General features: G+C 37.5%; 1 protein-coding gene across 2 annotated transcripts; it reads right to left on the bottom strand.

Moving 5' to 3' along the window:
* Positions 1-11787: 11787 nt before the first annotated feature.
* LOC140881702 (delta(24)-sterol reductase-like) lies at positions 11788-14776 on the bottom strand. Of its 2 annotated transcripts, none has more exons than XM_073287217.1 (3): positions 14733-14776; positions 12784-14050; positions 11788-12437 (listed from the first exon to the last, which is right to left on the bottom strand). In XM_073287217.1, exons 2-3 carry the CDS (start codon positions 14029-14031, stop codon positions 11979-11981), a joined length of 1707 nt encoding a protein of 568 aa, XP_073143318.1. In that variant the 5' UTR covers positions 14032-14050; positions 14733-14776; the 3' UTR covers positions 11788-11978. The 2 variants fall into 2 exon arrangements, with proteins under 2 accessions (XP_073143318.1, XP_073143317.1); XM_073287216.1 differs by lacking the exon at positions 14733-14776 and adding an exon at positions 14469-14632.
* Positions 14777-15396: the final 620 nt, after the last annotated feature.

Below are 15396 nucleotides of genomic sequence, written 5' to 3'. Positions count from 1 at the left end.
ATCTTGAGCTGACTTCATTCGGGTCTAAATGATCTTAACCTGCTCTGCCATATCTCTAAGCATCTCCGGTCCCAAATCTGGTGACTCGGACAAATCATCCCAAAACAACAGATATCGGCACTTTCTACCATACAAAGCCTCAAAAGGCGCCATACCGATACTCGCTTGGAAGCTGTTGTTGTATGAAAACTCGACAAGAGGCAAAGAATCCTGCCAACTAGTGCCAAAGTTTAGCACTACCGCTCGCAGCATATCCTCTAACGTCTGGATAGTCCGCTCTGACTGTCCATCGGTCTGAGGATGATAAGCTGTACTCAGATGCAATCGAGTACCAAGTGCCCCCTAAAGACTGTGCCAGAAGTGCGAAGTGAATCTAGGATCTCTGTCTGAAACGATCGACTTCGGCACACCATGCAATCTCACAACATTGCTAACATACAACTCAGCCATCTGATCATGACGATACGTCATCCTGTACGGAATAAAACATGCAGACTTTGTCAATCGGTCTATCACTACCCATATGGCATCGCATCCTCGAATGGATCGTGGTAGCTTCGTGACGAAATCCATGGAAATGTGATCCCACTTCCATTCAGGAATAGATAGACTGTGCAACAGACCTCCTGGTCGCTTCCGTTCTGCTTTAACTTGCTGACAGTTCAAACACCGAGATACGAACCTCGCAACATCTCTCTTCATTCTCTTCCACCAGAACTGGTTCTTCATGTCGTTGTACATCTTACGACCTCCAGGATGAATACTAAACCGACTGCAATGAGCCTCTCGAAGAATACGCTACCTCAACTCCGAAATATCAGGCACAACAATACGGTTATTCACAAACAAAACATCATCTCTAACCTGGAATTCAGACTGATGCCCAGATCTGACTTTCTCTACTGAAACCTGAATGCTCGGCTCAGACTTCTGTGCTTCTCTGATTGCAACAAACAAATCCGGTTCGGCTTGAATAGCAAACACCCTGATAGTCTCCCTATCTGTTTCAAACTCTAAACCAGAAGTACAACAATCATCGATCAACTGAGAAACACCAATAGTAGAAAGAGATAAAGAACAAAGCTTTCGGCTCAAGGCATCTGCAACTGAATTCGACTTTCCCGGATAATACTTGATTTCACAGTCGAAATCCTTCAACAGGTCTAACCATTTTCTCTGTCTCATATTCAGCTCTGCCTGTGAAAACAAGTATTTAAGGCTCTTATGGTCAGAAAAGATCTCGAAAGACGCACCATACAGATAGTGACGCCAGATCTTCAGAGCAAAGACGATCGCAGCTAGTTCAAGATCATGAACTGGATAACGAGTCTCGTGCGGTTTCAGCTGCCTCGATGCATACTCCACCACATGCTTATGCTGCATAAGAACACAACCAAGCCTCGGTTAGAAGCATCACAATAGACTGTGAAACCTCCAGTACCCTTAGGAATAGAAAGAATCAGAGCACTGGTCAGTCTCCTCTTCAGATCAACAAAGCTAGCCTCACAATCTGCAGTCCAGACAAAAGGCGCATTCTTCTGAGTCAGCTGGGTAATAGGCTTGGCAATAGACGAGAAACCCTCGATGAATCGGCGATAATAACCAGCTAAACCCATGAAGCTTCGGATCTCAGGTACTGATGTCGGTCTAGGCCAATTCATAACCGCTTCAATCTTGCAGGGATCGACAGAAATCCCATCTCCAGAAATGATATGACCGAGAAAGACAACTCGATCCAACCAGAATTCACACTTAGACAACTTGACAAATAACTGCTCAACTCGCAAAATCTGCAGTACGGTCCTCAAGTGCTCTGCATGGTCAGTACGGTTCTTCGAGTAGATAAGAATATCATCGATAAAGATAATGACGAACTCAAAATCTGACAGTCCAAGCACAATACAGTCGAATTCTAACAAATTCCCCTCAAAACAAAGTTCACAGTTTCTGACTAGTCTGACAGAAACAATTCCTCCACCCAACGGTGAAGTAACAGCTACTATATTAGGCAACAACTCAGTAGGCAAGGCATGCAATAACACAAATTTTTCAGAGATAAAGGAATGGGAAGCATCTGTATCTATCAAAACATGAGCAGAATAACCAAAAATCGAACAGTTACCTGCTATAACATCATCAGGTGCTTCCTGAGCCTGATCCTCTGTCAAAGCAAAGATTCGTGCCTGCTGTCTCGGAGGCTGGTTCGCACTAGAGTTACCTCACTGTCTGTTCTGCTGCTGAGGCTGGAAAGAGTGCACTGCAGAAGACTTCCTCTCGGGTTGAGCTGCAGGTCGAGATGAAATTCCGCTCTGAGCTCTATCTCTGTTACGCTGAGGGCACACCTTAGAGAAGTGTCCCGATTGCTGACAGGTGTTACAATTACCAAAGACTCCCACACACTGATCCGGTGAGTGTCTTCCCCCACACTTGCTGCAGTACATGGCTGAAGATCCAGAACTCTGTCCTGAACCGAATTGCTTGGAACCACTGGAACTAGAAGAACTGTTCCCCTGCCTCTTGAACTGTTTACCTCTTGCTTTGTACTGATCTTTTCTGTTTCCCCCACTGTTTTCACCTTCATACCTTTGCTGCTGGTTCTGATGCTAAGGTGGCTGATTCTGATACTGAGATGGTGGGTTCTGATACTGCCTCTGTTGCTGAGGTGCTACCTGGTTACCTCTTTGCCTCCACAAGCCTGCTTCTGCTCCCTTTGCGTGATTCATGGCATCCGCAAAGTTGTTAGGCCTGTTGGTGTTTACCAACGTGAAGACGTCGGGGTTCAAACCATTGATGAACTGATCTGCCTTAGCTTCTTCATCTCTGGCAATTAGCGGTGCAAAACGCAACAGACTATCAAACTTAGCCACGTACTCTTCAATGTTCAGATTCCCTTGCCTCAGGTTGGCAAACTCTGCTCCCTTATCTTTGCGATACGAGATAGGGAAAAACCGCTTATAAAATTCAGATTTAAAAAGAGTCCAAGTAACTTCCGTACCTCTACTCTCCATTGCTTTCTTTGTCATGATCCACCAGCTCTTAGCAACCCCACGTAGCTGATGAATGACTAACCTGATTCTGCGGTCATCTGTATAATCAATGGAATCAAACAGCTGATCAATATCATCCAACCAACTCTCGCAGTCAACTATATTTTCTGAACCCATCAATAACGGCGGATTGAACGGCTGAAACCTCTTCAGCAAGGTTTCCATAGGCGTTGCTGAAGCATCCAACTGATCAACTTCAGTGCTAGCTTGCTCAGTCGCAGGGATAATTGGCAGTGTGTTTCTGTTTATCACTCGATGAGGACCCATCTGAATAACAAAGGTTAGGGCACAAGATATCTCAATCGCTACAACCGGTGCCCTTTTACAACCGCTCAGAAAAACTGGATACCAGTCGATAACATAAGCAGTTATATCTCAAGTAGATCATGCTTTATAAAAGTAAATCACATAACCATGTAATTCAATAATTCTCAACAATAAAGCATGATCGCATGGAATTAATTATACAGCAAAAATAATTCAAACACATGCGATGAGCCAATACACACAGACTCGATCTACCCGCTCACTCTAGTTCAACCAAGAATCTTATCTCTCTGATACCACTTAATGTGAGACCTCGTTTCTAATCAACTAATATCAGACAACAAGCGATAAGTAAACAAGAAACCAATAATATTTTTTTTTTAATAAAAGAAGGCTCGCGCGCCCGCGCTGACATCAGCGTGCCCGCGCCTAAGCTCCGCTAAAACCAGCGCGCCCGCGCTGATGCTGCACAAAAACTAGCGCGCCCGCGCTCTAAGTAAGAGCGCCCGCGCCCATACATCGCAAAGAGGCCGCGCGCCCGCGCCGTCCTCTCGCCCAGAAGAGTTAAGGCACCGAAATAAACTCAATCAAAACCTAAACACTTGCATTAAAAGTATTTGACATGCCAATAACAATACAAGTAAGGTTTAGGGAAGAGAAACATTCAATACGGTAGTACCTACATTGATTCTTGCTTACAAAACAATAACAGGAAGTTCGAATGACTAAACATGTTCGCAAAACATAACTAGGTTGACATGCTGATTCGACTTCTAAACGAGTCTCACTTCTATCCCTTGCTCTTGACGCTAACCAGGTATATTCTGACTTGATCCTGCCCTTCCTGTTGCCAAGTACACATACAAAATAAAGCAACAGCCGGATAAACCGGTGAGAAAGATAATCCCAGTAAAAGCAACATATCAAGTAATACAACAATAAACATGCTTTCAAGACAACAACACAATCAATAACAACGTAATGAAATGCATGTCTTTAAATCGGGATATCAAATCTGATAAACGAAGGATTGCTGCTGTGCTTTTGGGATCCCGAGGATGAGATCATGGGACGACTCATCGACTCTTCCAATCGAGGTGGTGCCACATATCTCACTCTTCTAGACTTTGAGCAACCATAATGAGTATGCTAGTAATAGGCGATACGACTACGACCTAGGCCGCTCAATCATAGTTCCCAAACGTCCAAACAAAAAGGGCGGTTCTGCCCGCTGAATCAACGTAGGCTCAAGATGAATGCATAACAGAAACATAAAACATAAGCCACATAGTCAAAAGCAAAATCAATCAACAAGACACAAGTTCCTCATGCTAGAACAAGTGTAGATGCAATATGTGATTTGAAAGGGAAACTCGAGAACCAACTGTCCCGAGTATGCTCTCCCGCTACGATGACTGCTTTTACCTTTCAATGTCGTAGATCCAACTCCGGACAAGCTACAACAAAAGATTGTATCAACAACTATAAAACCTAAACAACAAACAACGGTTCAAGGAAATCTCTTTACCGTTCTTCGTCCAAATCTCGACGAACAATGCTGCTAACACAGGGCTCGACAAAACTCCAATGAATCTGTACGAATACAAGAGTTGATCAACAACCATGATCACTCACAAGCCAAAGCTTCAATCAATACAAAAATGGTTCGAAATCTCCAAAACTCAAACCGACGGCATAACGGCTATAAACTGAACAAACCGGAAACGCAGACAGCAGTTCAATACCGATATAACCTCATATCAATGCCCAAAACAACAATAACAAAGCAAACCCATCAATCTCAAAATCCACATTTTCGAAAATGGCTTCCAAAAATCATAAAAATCCGAACGTCGCTCTAATTCAAAACCGACAGATAATAAACGATCAGAATTCTGTATAGAACAACATACTCGAATCTCGAATGATTCTAACAACATCCAAAAACTAGAAAGCATCTGATCGTAGAAAAATTTACGATATAACGGAGCTCTCGCTGCAGTGATCGCTAAACTGCCTTCAGAAATAAATTTCAACGGCCGGATCGAGCTCGGACTGAAATCTGGGAGCTTGGAGAAACGTTGGAAGCGTTTCAATGGAGGGAGACGGCTTGGAGGAGATGAAGAGACTTTGTCAACCAAGTTCTAAGAGTAGATAATATATAAAATCCACAATTTGCATTTTAGTCCCTGAAAAATCCAATTTTTGCAAAAAGGACCCTGATCAAAATCAAGTTGGCTCGTGAACTCTGTAATCTCCGATTAACTCAAATAAACTCATTTAAGATAAAAACGGGGTGTTACAATTCTCTCCCACTAAGAAGAGATTTCGTCCTCGAAATCAACAAGAATCACAACTCATAAGATAGAATAAAGAACTAAAGACAGTAAGAAGAACTCACGTCATCCGAATAACTCCGAAAATCGCTGTTTCATGACAGATTCTGTCTCCCAAGTCGCTTCCTCGACTCCGCGACGGCTCCACTGCACTTTCACCAACGAAATCAACTTGGTTCTGAGTTGCTTCTCTTTCCGATCAAGGATCTGAATCGGTCGCTCAAAGTAGCTCAGAGTCTCGTCTAACTCGGTTTCGTCAGGCTGAAGAACATGAGAAGGATCTGGATGATACTTTCGCAGCATAGAGACGTGAAAAACGTCGTGAATACCAGATAAAGACGGAGAAAGTGCAAGTCTGTAGGCAAGATCGCCTATCTTCTCGAGAATCTCGTACGGCCCGATGAATCTCGGAGATAACTTTCCTCTCTTACCGAATCTGACAGTGCCTCTGAATGGAGAAATCTTCAGAAAGACTCGGTCTCCCTGATCAAAACTCAGAGGTCTACGCCTGACATTCGCATACTTCTCATGTCTATCTTGAGCTGACTTCATTCGGGTCTGAATGATCTTAACCTGCTCTGCCATATCTCTAAGCATCTCCGGTCCCAAATCTGGTGACTCGGACAAATCATCCCAAAACAACGGAGATCGGCACTTTCTACCATACAAAGCCTCAAAAGGCGCCATACCGATACTCGTTTGGAAGCTGTTGTTGTAAGAAAACTCGACAAGAGGCAAAGAATCCTGCCAACTAGTGCCAAAGTCTAGCACTACCGCTCGCAGCATATCCTCTAACGTCTGGATAGTCCGCTCTGACTGTCCATCGGTCTGAGGATGATAAGCTTTACTCAGATGCAATCGAGTACCAAGTGCCCCCTGAAGACTGTGCCAGAAGTGCGAAGTAAATCTAGGATCTCTGTCTGAAACGATCGACTTCGGCACACCATGCAATCTCACAACATTGCTAACATACAACTCAGTCATCTGATCATGACGATACGTCATCCTGTACGGAATAAAACATGCAGACTTTGTCAATCGGTTGATCACTACCCAAATGGCATCGCATCCTCGAACGGATCGTGGTAGCTTCGTGACGAAATCCATGGAAATGTGATCCCACTTCCATTCAGGAACAGATAAACCGTATAAAACCGACCGAAAAAACCGTACCGTATCACAAAAATAACCGGACCGAACCGTAATAAAATGGTTCGGTTTCGGACCAAAAATTTTGAAAATCGAAACCGAAAAAACCAAACCGTAATAGAGTAAAACCGAACCAAATCGGCCGATGCCCACCCCTAGTTTTATTTGACATTTGTAATTTTGTATATCTCAAACCTGTAATTAACTATTTTTGTGGCGCCCGAGGTTGAGGAGGCGGGGAGTGATCGCCGGTGCCAAGAGGTTGCACGGACAATGAGCGGCTCCTAAAAGGCTTCAAGGCGGAGGGAGACATGAATGAACCGGTTCTGCCGGAATGAGAGGGATTCTGAGACTGTGTAGGTATGAGACTGCATAGTTGAGGAGAGTTTAAAAGATTTCATATGTGCTACTCATATCAAGAAGGTGCATCTTCTTTTCGGAAGCTCATCACATAAGAACTCCAAAGTTAAGCGTGCTTGACTTGGGGAAATTATAGGATGAGTGACCCCCTGGGAAGTTTCTCAGGGTGCGTGTGAGTGAGGACAAAAGCACGCTGAAAAGACCCGTCTTGATACAGTGGGGCATTACAAATGGTATAAAAGCCGACCTCTCTTAGTACGGTATGGTTCGGGGACAACCAAGCGGAAGCTGGTGGGCATGTGACACCCGGGGTTGAGGAGGCGGGGAGTGATCGCCGGTGCCAAGAGGTTGCACGGACAATGAGCGGCTCCTGAAAGGCTTCAAGGCGGAGGGAGACATGAATGAACCGATTCTGCCGGAATGAGAGGGATTCTGAGACTGTGTAGGTATGGAATTGCATAGTTGAGGAGAGTTTAAAAGATTTCATATGTGCTACTCATATCAAGAATGTGCATCTTCTTTTCGAAAGCTCATCACATAAGAACTGCAAAGTTAAGCATGCTTGACTTGGGGAAATTATAGGATGAGTGACCCCCTGGGAATTTTCTCAGGGTGAGTGTGAGTGAGGACAAAAGCACGCTGAAAAGACCCGTCTTGATACAGTGGGGCATTACAATTTTAGTTATCAAATTTTTATTTACAGTGTTTTATTTATTCTCTTATGTTGATCCTCTATGGTTTTTTTCTATTTCTCTTTCATAATTTCATGTAAAATTTTAGTTTCTGCCTTTTATCTGCAGATAGGAAAATTGGTAAAAATATAAACTTTAGCAGCATCAATTTTGTTTTACAATAATTGGTTTTTAGTTCAATTTATCTTCATTCTATAATTTTTGTTGAATCTCTTTTACAACTTCATGTAAAATTTTAGTTTTTACTTTTATTTTTTCTCATTTATTTGCAGGTTTTGTGCACTTTCATGTCCTGTATTTTTCTACACTTTTATTATTTCTACTTTATTTGCAGGTTTTGTACACTTTTATGTCCTATTTTTTTCTTCAAGATTATTACTTTTATTAGTCAATTGGTTATATTGAGTATTGACAGTTCATAATCCATCAGTATTAAAATTTCATGATTAAATTGTGTCATGTTTTGAAATTTTTACCCTTGACAATTACTCTAATTTAAGATTTTCTAATGTTATAAGATTGATATATGTCTTACATGAACGAATGTGTTGCATTTTTTTTTTATCAAATATAATAATTTAATTACTCAATTGATTACATTGACTTCATTGAACAACGCAAAAAAAAAGTATATTAGTGTATTACGTTACACACACAACGCGTATGCCACTTAGCTACATAAGGTAAATTTAAGATCAATCGTTAACTCAAATATTAATAAAATTCTCTGTTTAATACATTTTCATCATTTTATATTTAACTTTGGAAATTCTATATTTTTATGGTTTTTTAAAAATAACTTATGAATTGATACATGTATTCTAATATAGTAATAAGATAAAAAAAAACATTATGATGAAAATGTATTAATTTCAAATAAATAAAAATTCAATTATAATTTAATATATTTATTTTCATTTCAACTATATATTTTTTTACAAAAGTTTATTAGATGGATTTAAAATTTCATTTTGAAAAATACAAACTTTATCTTATTATTATACTATATTATATTATACATATGTATATATATACATATTAATTTATTCAAATATTATAAAAATTTGGGTCGTAAAATCAAAACAAAAAATGATTTATTAATATAAATTATATGATTGAGAAAATTGATTTTAAAAAATAAAATAAAATTTTGTATATCATCTTGAATAATAACATGTGATTAATTTTGAATTATTTGAGAGATATAAAAAATGGACGATTTTACTCATGTATGTATAATTTAAAGTCAACTGAGTAGTTCTTTCATTTTGCTAATGTTATTAATTCCGTGTTAGACGTTTTAGTAATATATATTGTAATTTATTTAAAAAGTTTTACACTATTAATTCTAAAATAATTACTTTTATTTCGTGTTATTAATTATTATTATTCATTTGAATATTACTATTTTTTATTTAGTTTATTATTATAACCAATCATATTATTAATGATTTTGTATTATGAATTTTAAAAATTAAAATAACATGTTTGGTTAGCAAGTTGGTGAATTCACTATTTCAAATATTGGTTTTTCAAAATTTATAAATTTAAAAATAATATAATTAAAAAAGTGCATATTATAAAGTTGGACAAAGAAAAACTTATATTATAAAAAATTTGAGGGTATTTATGTCATTTTAGCTAATAAAAATTGAAAAAATAATGATATATTACATTTCAAGCGCGTGCAATAACAATTATTGAATTAAGGATTTTTTAGCTAATTATTTGAAAAGTGGATGACTTGATAGCTAATTATTTTTTTATAGGGGGTTTTATGCTATATTGGTATTTCACAAGGGGCAGAATGCTATTAGCCCCTAATCAATATTTTATCTCTAATTTAAGTTTATAATATTTTTGAATTTGAATAATTTTAATATATTATTATATTTTTAATATGAAAATATATTATTATGATTTTTTTAATATTAATTAAATAAAAAATGATGTATTTTAACTTGTAAGAATAATTTTTTTCTTAAATATTATTAATATAAATTTGAAAAATAATATTAATGATGATTTGTTAATTTTTTAATTTATTTAAATTTTTTATTTAATAAAATTTAAATTATATTTAATTTGACGGGTCCAACAGATCTAACCCGAATTGGACCCTTCGGGTCTGCGGGACGGGGCAGGGCAGGTCTCGGATTTTTCCAAACCCGCCCCCGTTGCCATTTTGGTTACGAGACATTATAATTAAAGATTTGGTTGTTTAATGTAGTACCTATTAGCCCATAAAAAAATTTAAATATACATATATATATATATATATATAATATGTATAAGAAAAATAAGGGAACTTTATTATTTTAAAAAATATGAAAATTTTATTTTTAAAAAAAATCGATTAAATATCTACTATGCACAAAATATTATAAATGCAAACTCTGCTACCAGGGCCGTATAATAAATAAGGCCCAATTTCTTAGAGGTGTGTGGGAAAAAAATCTATTTATTTCTAAGACTTTTTTCCTCACAACTCACAACGCCCATCACAAAATCCAGAAAACAAATTGTTTTTAGCTAGGTGGATTGCTTTTAGGTATACCTTTAGATATGCTTGATTTTATTGTTAAATTATAAAAAAAATTGACTATTATTTGCTGTATAGTTTTTTATATTGTCTTAATTGATGTATTGATTTAATTAAAAATATTGTTATAAAATTAAAAGGACGTGAAAGATTCGAAAATGGTTAACATCCACCTGTCTGCTGCTCCCAAGTTACCGGTGACTTGTGTATATTAAGCACACGAGTTAGAGAACTATTATAAAAAGTAATTACACGTACTTTTTATTTTGTCTGTTTAAATTTCTAAATAAATATTAAAAAATATATAATACTAAAAATAAATTTATCATGTACACGCAAATCGACTCGAAGTAAAAATTATTCAACGACTATATATTATAAATATTAAAAATAATATATATTTCTGCAAATTTTCGCGTGTGCTTTTATGTATTAATGAGCTAATTATTAAGCAAAAACGGTCCAATAAGCGAGGTGATTTATCATTCATCTGATATAACATTTTTTAAAAAAAATCACAAAAAATTATGTTAGTTTTGTGAAATGAATATGTTAAACATAAAAAAAAATTTAAAAATATATATTTTCTATTTTATTAAAGTTGAGGGGTTGGTATGTTGGTAATTTGGTATGACCAACCCCTTTGTTTTTACCTTTTAATTAATATATATTTAATTACCAAAATACCATTTATTTTTGTCCAATTATAACTACTAATTTAGAAAAATACAACTTTTATAAAATTAATTTATTCTTATACCAAAAAACACTTTTTAAAATTAATTTTTATTTTTATTTTTGATTTTTCGTAAAAAACGGACTGCATAAGCACGCAATGCGTGCACGCGAATACTAGTTTTTATAATAAATAAATATAGATGTGAGAGAGACCTATTCTAAATATACATGTATGTTATTGCTTGAAATTGAAAGATTGGAGGTTCATGGATTTGGTCCAAACAGTTGGGATAGATTTGATATAGAAATGGACCAAAATCCTTTTATCCAAACATCATATTCAAAATGGGTTTGTTGGAAAAGATTTGATAGCGATAAAACAGATGTCATCATAAAAAATTGGATGACATTTATGATCGAAGTGGTTAGAAATCCAAGATTTCAAATACCATCAAATTATGATAAAATACTGATATAGAATCCACGTTCTTATGTTCCAGCAACCAAATCAGATTAAGCCCGCAATCACCCACAACATTCTTCCTAAAATTGGCCTATTTATTGCTTTGGAAACAGTAGTGAAAAGAAAATTAGCATGGACCATAAAAAAACTTTTGCACAAAACCAAGTCTAGTTTAGTGATTCACCAAATTCAAATTGCAAATCATCGTCGTACAACAGATAACTCACCATCTTGAGTTAAATGCTAAAGAGGATACAGAAGGGACATTTATTCTACACCAATTTTGCCCACAAGAATGAGGCCTACACAGTCATTCACTACAAATCATGAATTTGAACTCGATGGTTAGAGGGAAGAAATGCAGATTAAGAGAAACAAAACACCAAACTCGAACCAGAAAACGAAGAAAAATGCAACGATCCTACCAAAACCAATCAAGAACACTCAATAATCCCCGGGATTATCAGCTTCAGCATCGGGAGTCTCGAGTATCTCCTGTTCAGCTTCCTGCACTTCTTTCTCCGTCTTCCTGCCTTTCTTCGATTTGTAATACACGCTCATGAATGTACCAACGGCGCTGTACTTCTTCCTGCAATGCTCATAAAGACCTGCATCAAACATTCTCCAGAAGCTCTTCTCGCTGAGCTCAGAAACAGCATATTGAGGCTGGAAGCCATGGTTTTCAATCAACCAGTCCTCCATTTTACGAACTGCTCCAGCTCCATCAAATTCTTCACCCCTTAGGACAGGTCCCGGAGCATAGTAGACTCCAACATCAGTATACATTTGAGCGTAATGCGTGTCACCTTGCCTGTGCTGTTGCTCAAATCCTGGTTCTGGATACACCATGGTTTTAACAGGCAGCTTGAACAGTCTGTGAGGACAGAGCCAGAGGGGATACAGCTGAAAAGAGGAGCCTTCAGTATACATAATAATCACATGACATAGTTTCTTTTAATTGTGATCATGATGCGACTTGAAATCAAGGCGATGATCAAGGGATCTCATCTCTCCTCAAAAGGCATTCAGTCGAAAGTTTTATCCTTTTAGGTTGGATTCGATGATTTTTAAGAGGTACATTTACACGAGGATGGTGCATCTTTAACTCTCTCGATCAATCACACCAAGAAGATTAGCATTGTTACAAGAAGATGTTAAAACAAAGTATATCGTTAAAATAAAAATAACAATCACAAGGAACTATGCTGTGTGGGAATTATAGCATACAAAGAAAAAAAAAAAAGCATACCTCCATCTCGCGATGAACCCACTCCAAAGCATCTCCAACCTTATAAAGGGGAACGAGCATATCCTGAATGACGTGCATCTCATGATAGTAGTTCCTAATGGCTTCTCCTTGTGTAGCCTTGAGCAGAGAAACCTTAGGTGGCATCAGCCAACCAAGCAGATATCTGAACCAGCACTGATCTGCAAAAGGAAGGATGAGCTTTCCCTCCCAGTACAAACATCTTGTATGCCTGTGATAATATTCTCTGGTAGGGATATATTCAACGAACTCCCCCTTTTTCAATGCTGTCTCGGCATGCTGGTAAAACCACGGTTTGAACCACCAACCAACACTGTTGATTTTATTTCCCTTCTTCTTTGCTTCTTCTTTGGAAGCATAGTTTCCTGCCATGCACACGGCTTCTGTTGGAGAGTACACCATGGTCTCGACAAAGTCTGGAACCTTGTCAGGATTATCCTGGTCTCCATCCCTGGGTGCAAGGGAATCCATGTAGGCTTGTGCAATCTCCATTAGATTACCCACTACTGGCTTGTATGTTAGCTTCATGTACTCCTTAACAGGTATAAGCTTAATTTCAGCAGCAACAAGAAGTCCAAGTGTCCCCTGAGACCAGGGGATAGCATAGAAAAGATCAGAGTATTCATTGTCTTTTGTAGCTCTAACCAACCGGCCATCTGCCAAAACAATTTCATAAGCCACAACTGTGTCCGAGAACAGGCCATAAAGATGGGAGCTTCCTTCAATCCCGTACCCATTGATCAGACCACCCACAGTCAGATCATCAAGCTCTGCAACAACGGCGAGGGAAAGGTTCATCGGGACAGTGACCCTGGAAATCTGACCCATGTTGACCAAAGGCTCCACTCTAGCAATCATTCGCTCTTTGTCAACGTCAAGAACGTTCCTGAATGAAGAAAGATCAACCTCAAAATGTCGAGCACGCTTATAGTCCACATTGCGCATTCCAACGGCAATCCAAGGTTTCCGGGCTGTGCAGACTAAACCATCCTTCTTGGGGTTCCTCTCCTTGAGGCGTTTAACGACCTTCTTGACATTTTCATCATGCTCTTCCTGGCGCTTCTTGAATGATTTGCACTCAGACCTCACGTCTCCAAGGTAAGTGAGGAAGTACAACGTGAAGGAAATGGGAAGAACGACGAAGATAACAATTATCCATCGGAATTGGACAAAGTAATCCACCCAGATCTTCTTTCTCTTGGGACGTAACGGGGCCTCAAGATCAGACATCGCAAAACAATGAACAGGCCTACAGCATAAAAGAAACAACTGCAGAAGTAAGAAACTCGAGCAAAAACCACATTTGTAATGGTCAATGGCTGCGACAGCTAACAGCGAACCCAAAACTTCAATATAAGGCTTACATAAATATATCTAAAACCCAATAAAATTACAAGAAAAAATCTCCCCCCCCCCCCAAAAAAAAAAAGATGCTAATTAAGCTAACGAAAAATGACGAATAGAAGGTTTCATTAAATGCAGAAAGCAATTGTTTACAATCTCAGATAGAAGTTCCTAACATGAATAAATTTGAGTTTCCAAAGGAGAATCAAACATATAGCTTTTGTTATCACTAATTTTGTTTACAGCTAAAATGTTGAATCAGTAAACAAACAAGACATGGGTGAAAAAGGATCTTCCATTCAACATTAGATTTGAGCACCCACCCAACCACTAACAAAAAAACCCAGCTAATGTTGACTCCGAATGAAGCATAAAACACAGCATCCACAACCAGATCTAAAATCTGAACCGTAAGCAACAATGCATGGATCAAGCAAGAAACATCAAACTTCAAACGCATCAATTAAACATGAACAAATCCAAAACGTGGAAGTAAAAAAAACTCGATCATTCATCACATGAAAACACCAACATTATTTGAGGAAATTTAGCAAGGAAAGCTCGAAGAGAGTAGGAGAGGCATGTACCCGTGTCGGAGAGTGGACTGTGGCGTGACTGTTGAGGAGGCGAGGAGGTTGATATATATTATTTATAAATAATATAATATAATAATTTATAATATTATGATAGCGAAAGGGCATTTAGGTAAATTCAGGGTAGATCTGTTATTTGTTAATATTCAATTTGTTTGGCGCTTTGAATTTTGGTGGATCTATCGGAATGCGTTGATCTCGAGATGACTTTTGTAAAAGATTATTATGAAAAAGGGGAACTCGCTTTTTTTTTAATAAAACAAAAATATACGAAATTTGTTGAGAATTTTTAGTAAAAATTTTTTAGTTTTATTGAAATTTTTTTGACGAAAAAGCTGAAAAATACTTTTTAAAATCTCACTCAAAGACTCATGAGTTTTTTTTATAATTTACCAGTGAGACCTAGGTGCATGTAATGTATGTGTAATATAATAAAAAAATATGTAAAATAAAAAAAATTGAGAAAGATTAAAATTAAATAAATATATGAGATGGAAATAAGCTGATTAACACATTTCTTATAATTTTTTTACTAAAAAATATTTATTATAATTTTTATATTAGAGATGATAATAAATTTTAATTTAAACATGTTTGATCTTTAACAACATATGTTATTTGATGTTGACATCAAATTGATCAACCAAATCAATATACA

This window comes from Henckelia pumila, chromosome 2, assembly GCF_033568475.1.
Source record: "Henckelia pumila isolate YLH828 chromosome 2, ASM3356847v2, whole genome shotgun sequence".
NCBI classification, from domain to species: Eukaryota; Viridiplantae; Streptophyta; class Magnoliopsida; order Lamiales; family Gesneriaceae; genus Henckelia; species Henckelia pumila.
This window is presented reverse-complemented; position numbering and strand designations above follow the sequence as displayed.

Coding starts and splice junctions, on each gene's coding strand:
- LOC140881702 (XM_073287216.1), bottom strand. CDS start 14,605: ATGCGTTTGAAGTTTGATGTTTCTTGCTTGATCCATGCATTGTTGCTT. Junction 14,051..14,468: donor GTTTTTTTGTTAGTGGTTGG/GTGGGTGCTCAA, acceptor TTTATGCTGTAG/GCCTGTTCATTGTTTTGCGA. Junction 12,438..12,783: donor GGGTTCATCGCGAGATGGAG/GTATGCTTTTTT, acceptor TCCTCTTTTCAG/CTGTATCCCCTCTGGCTCTG.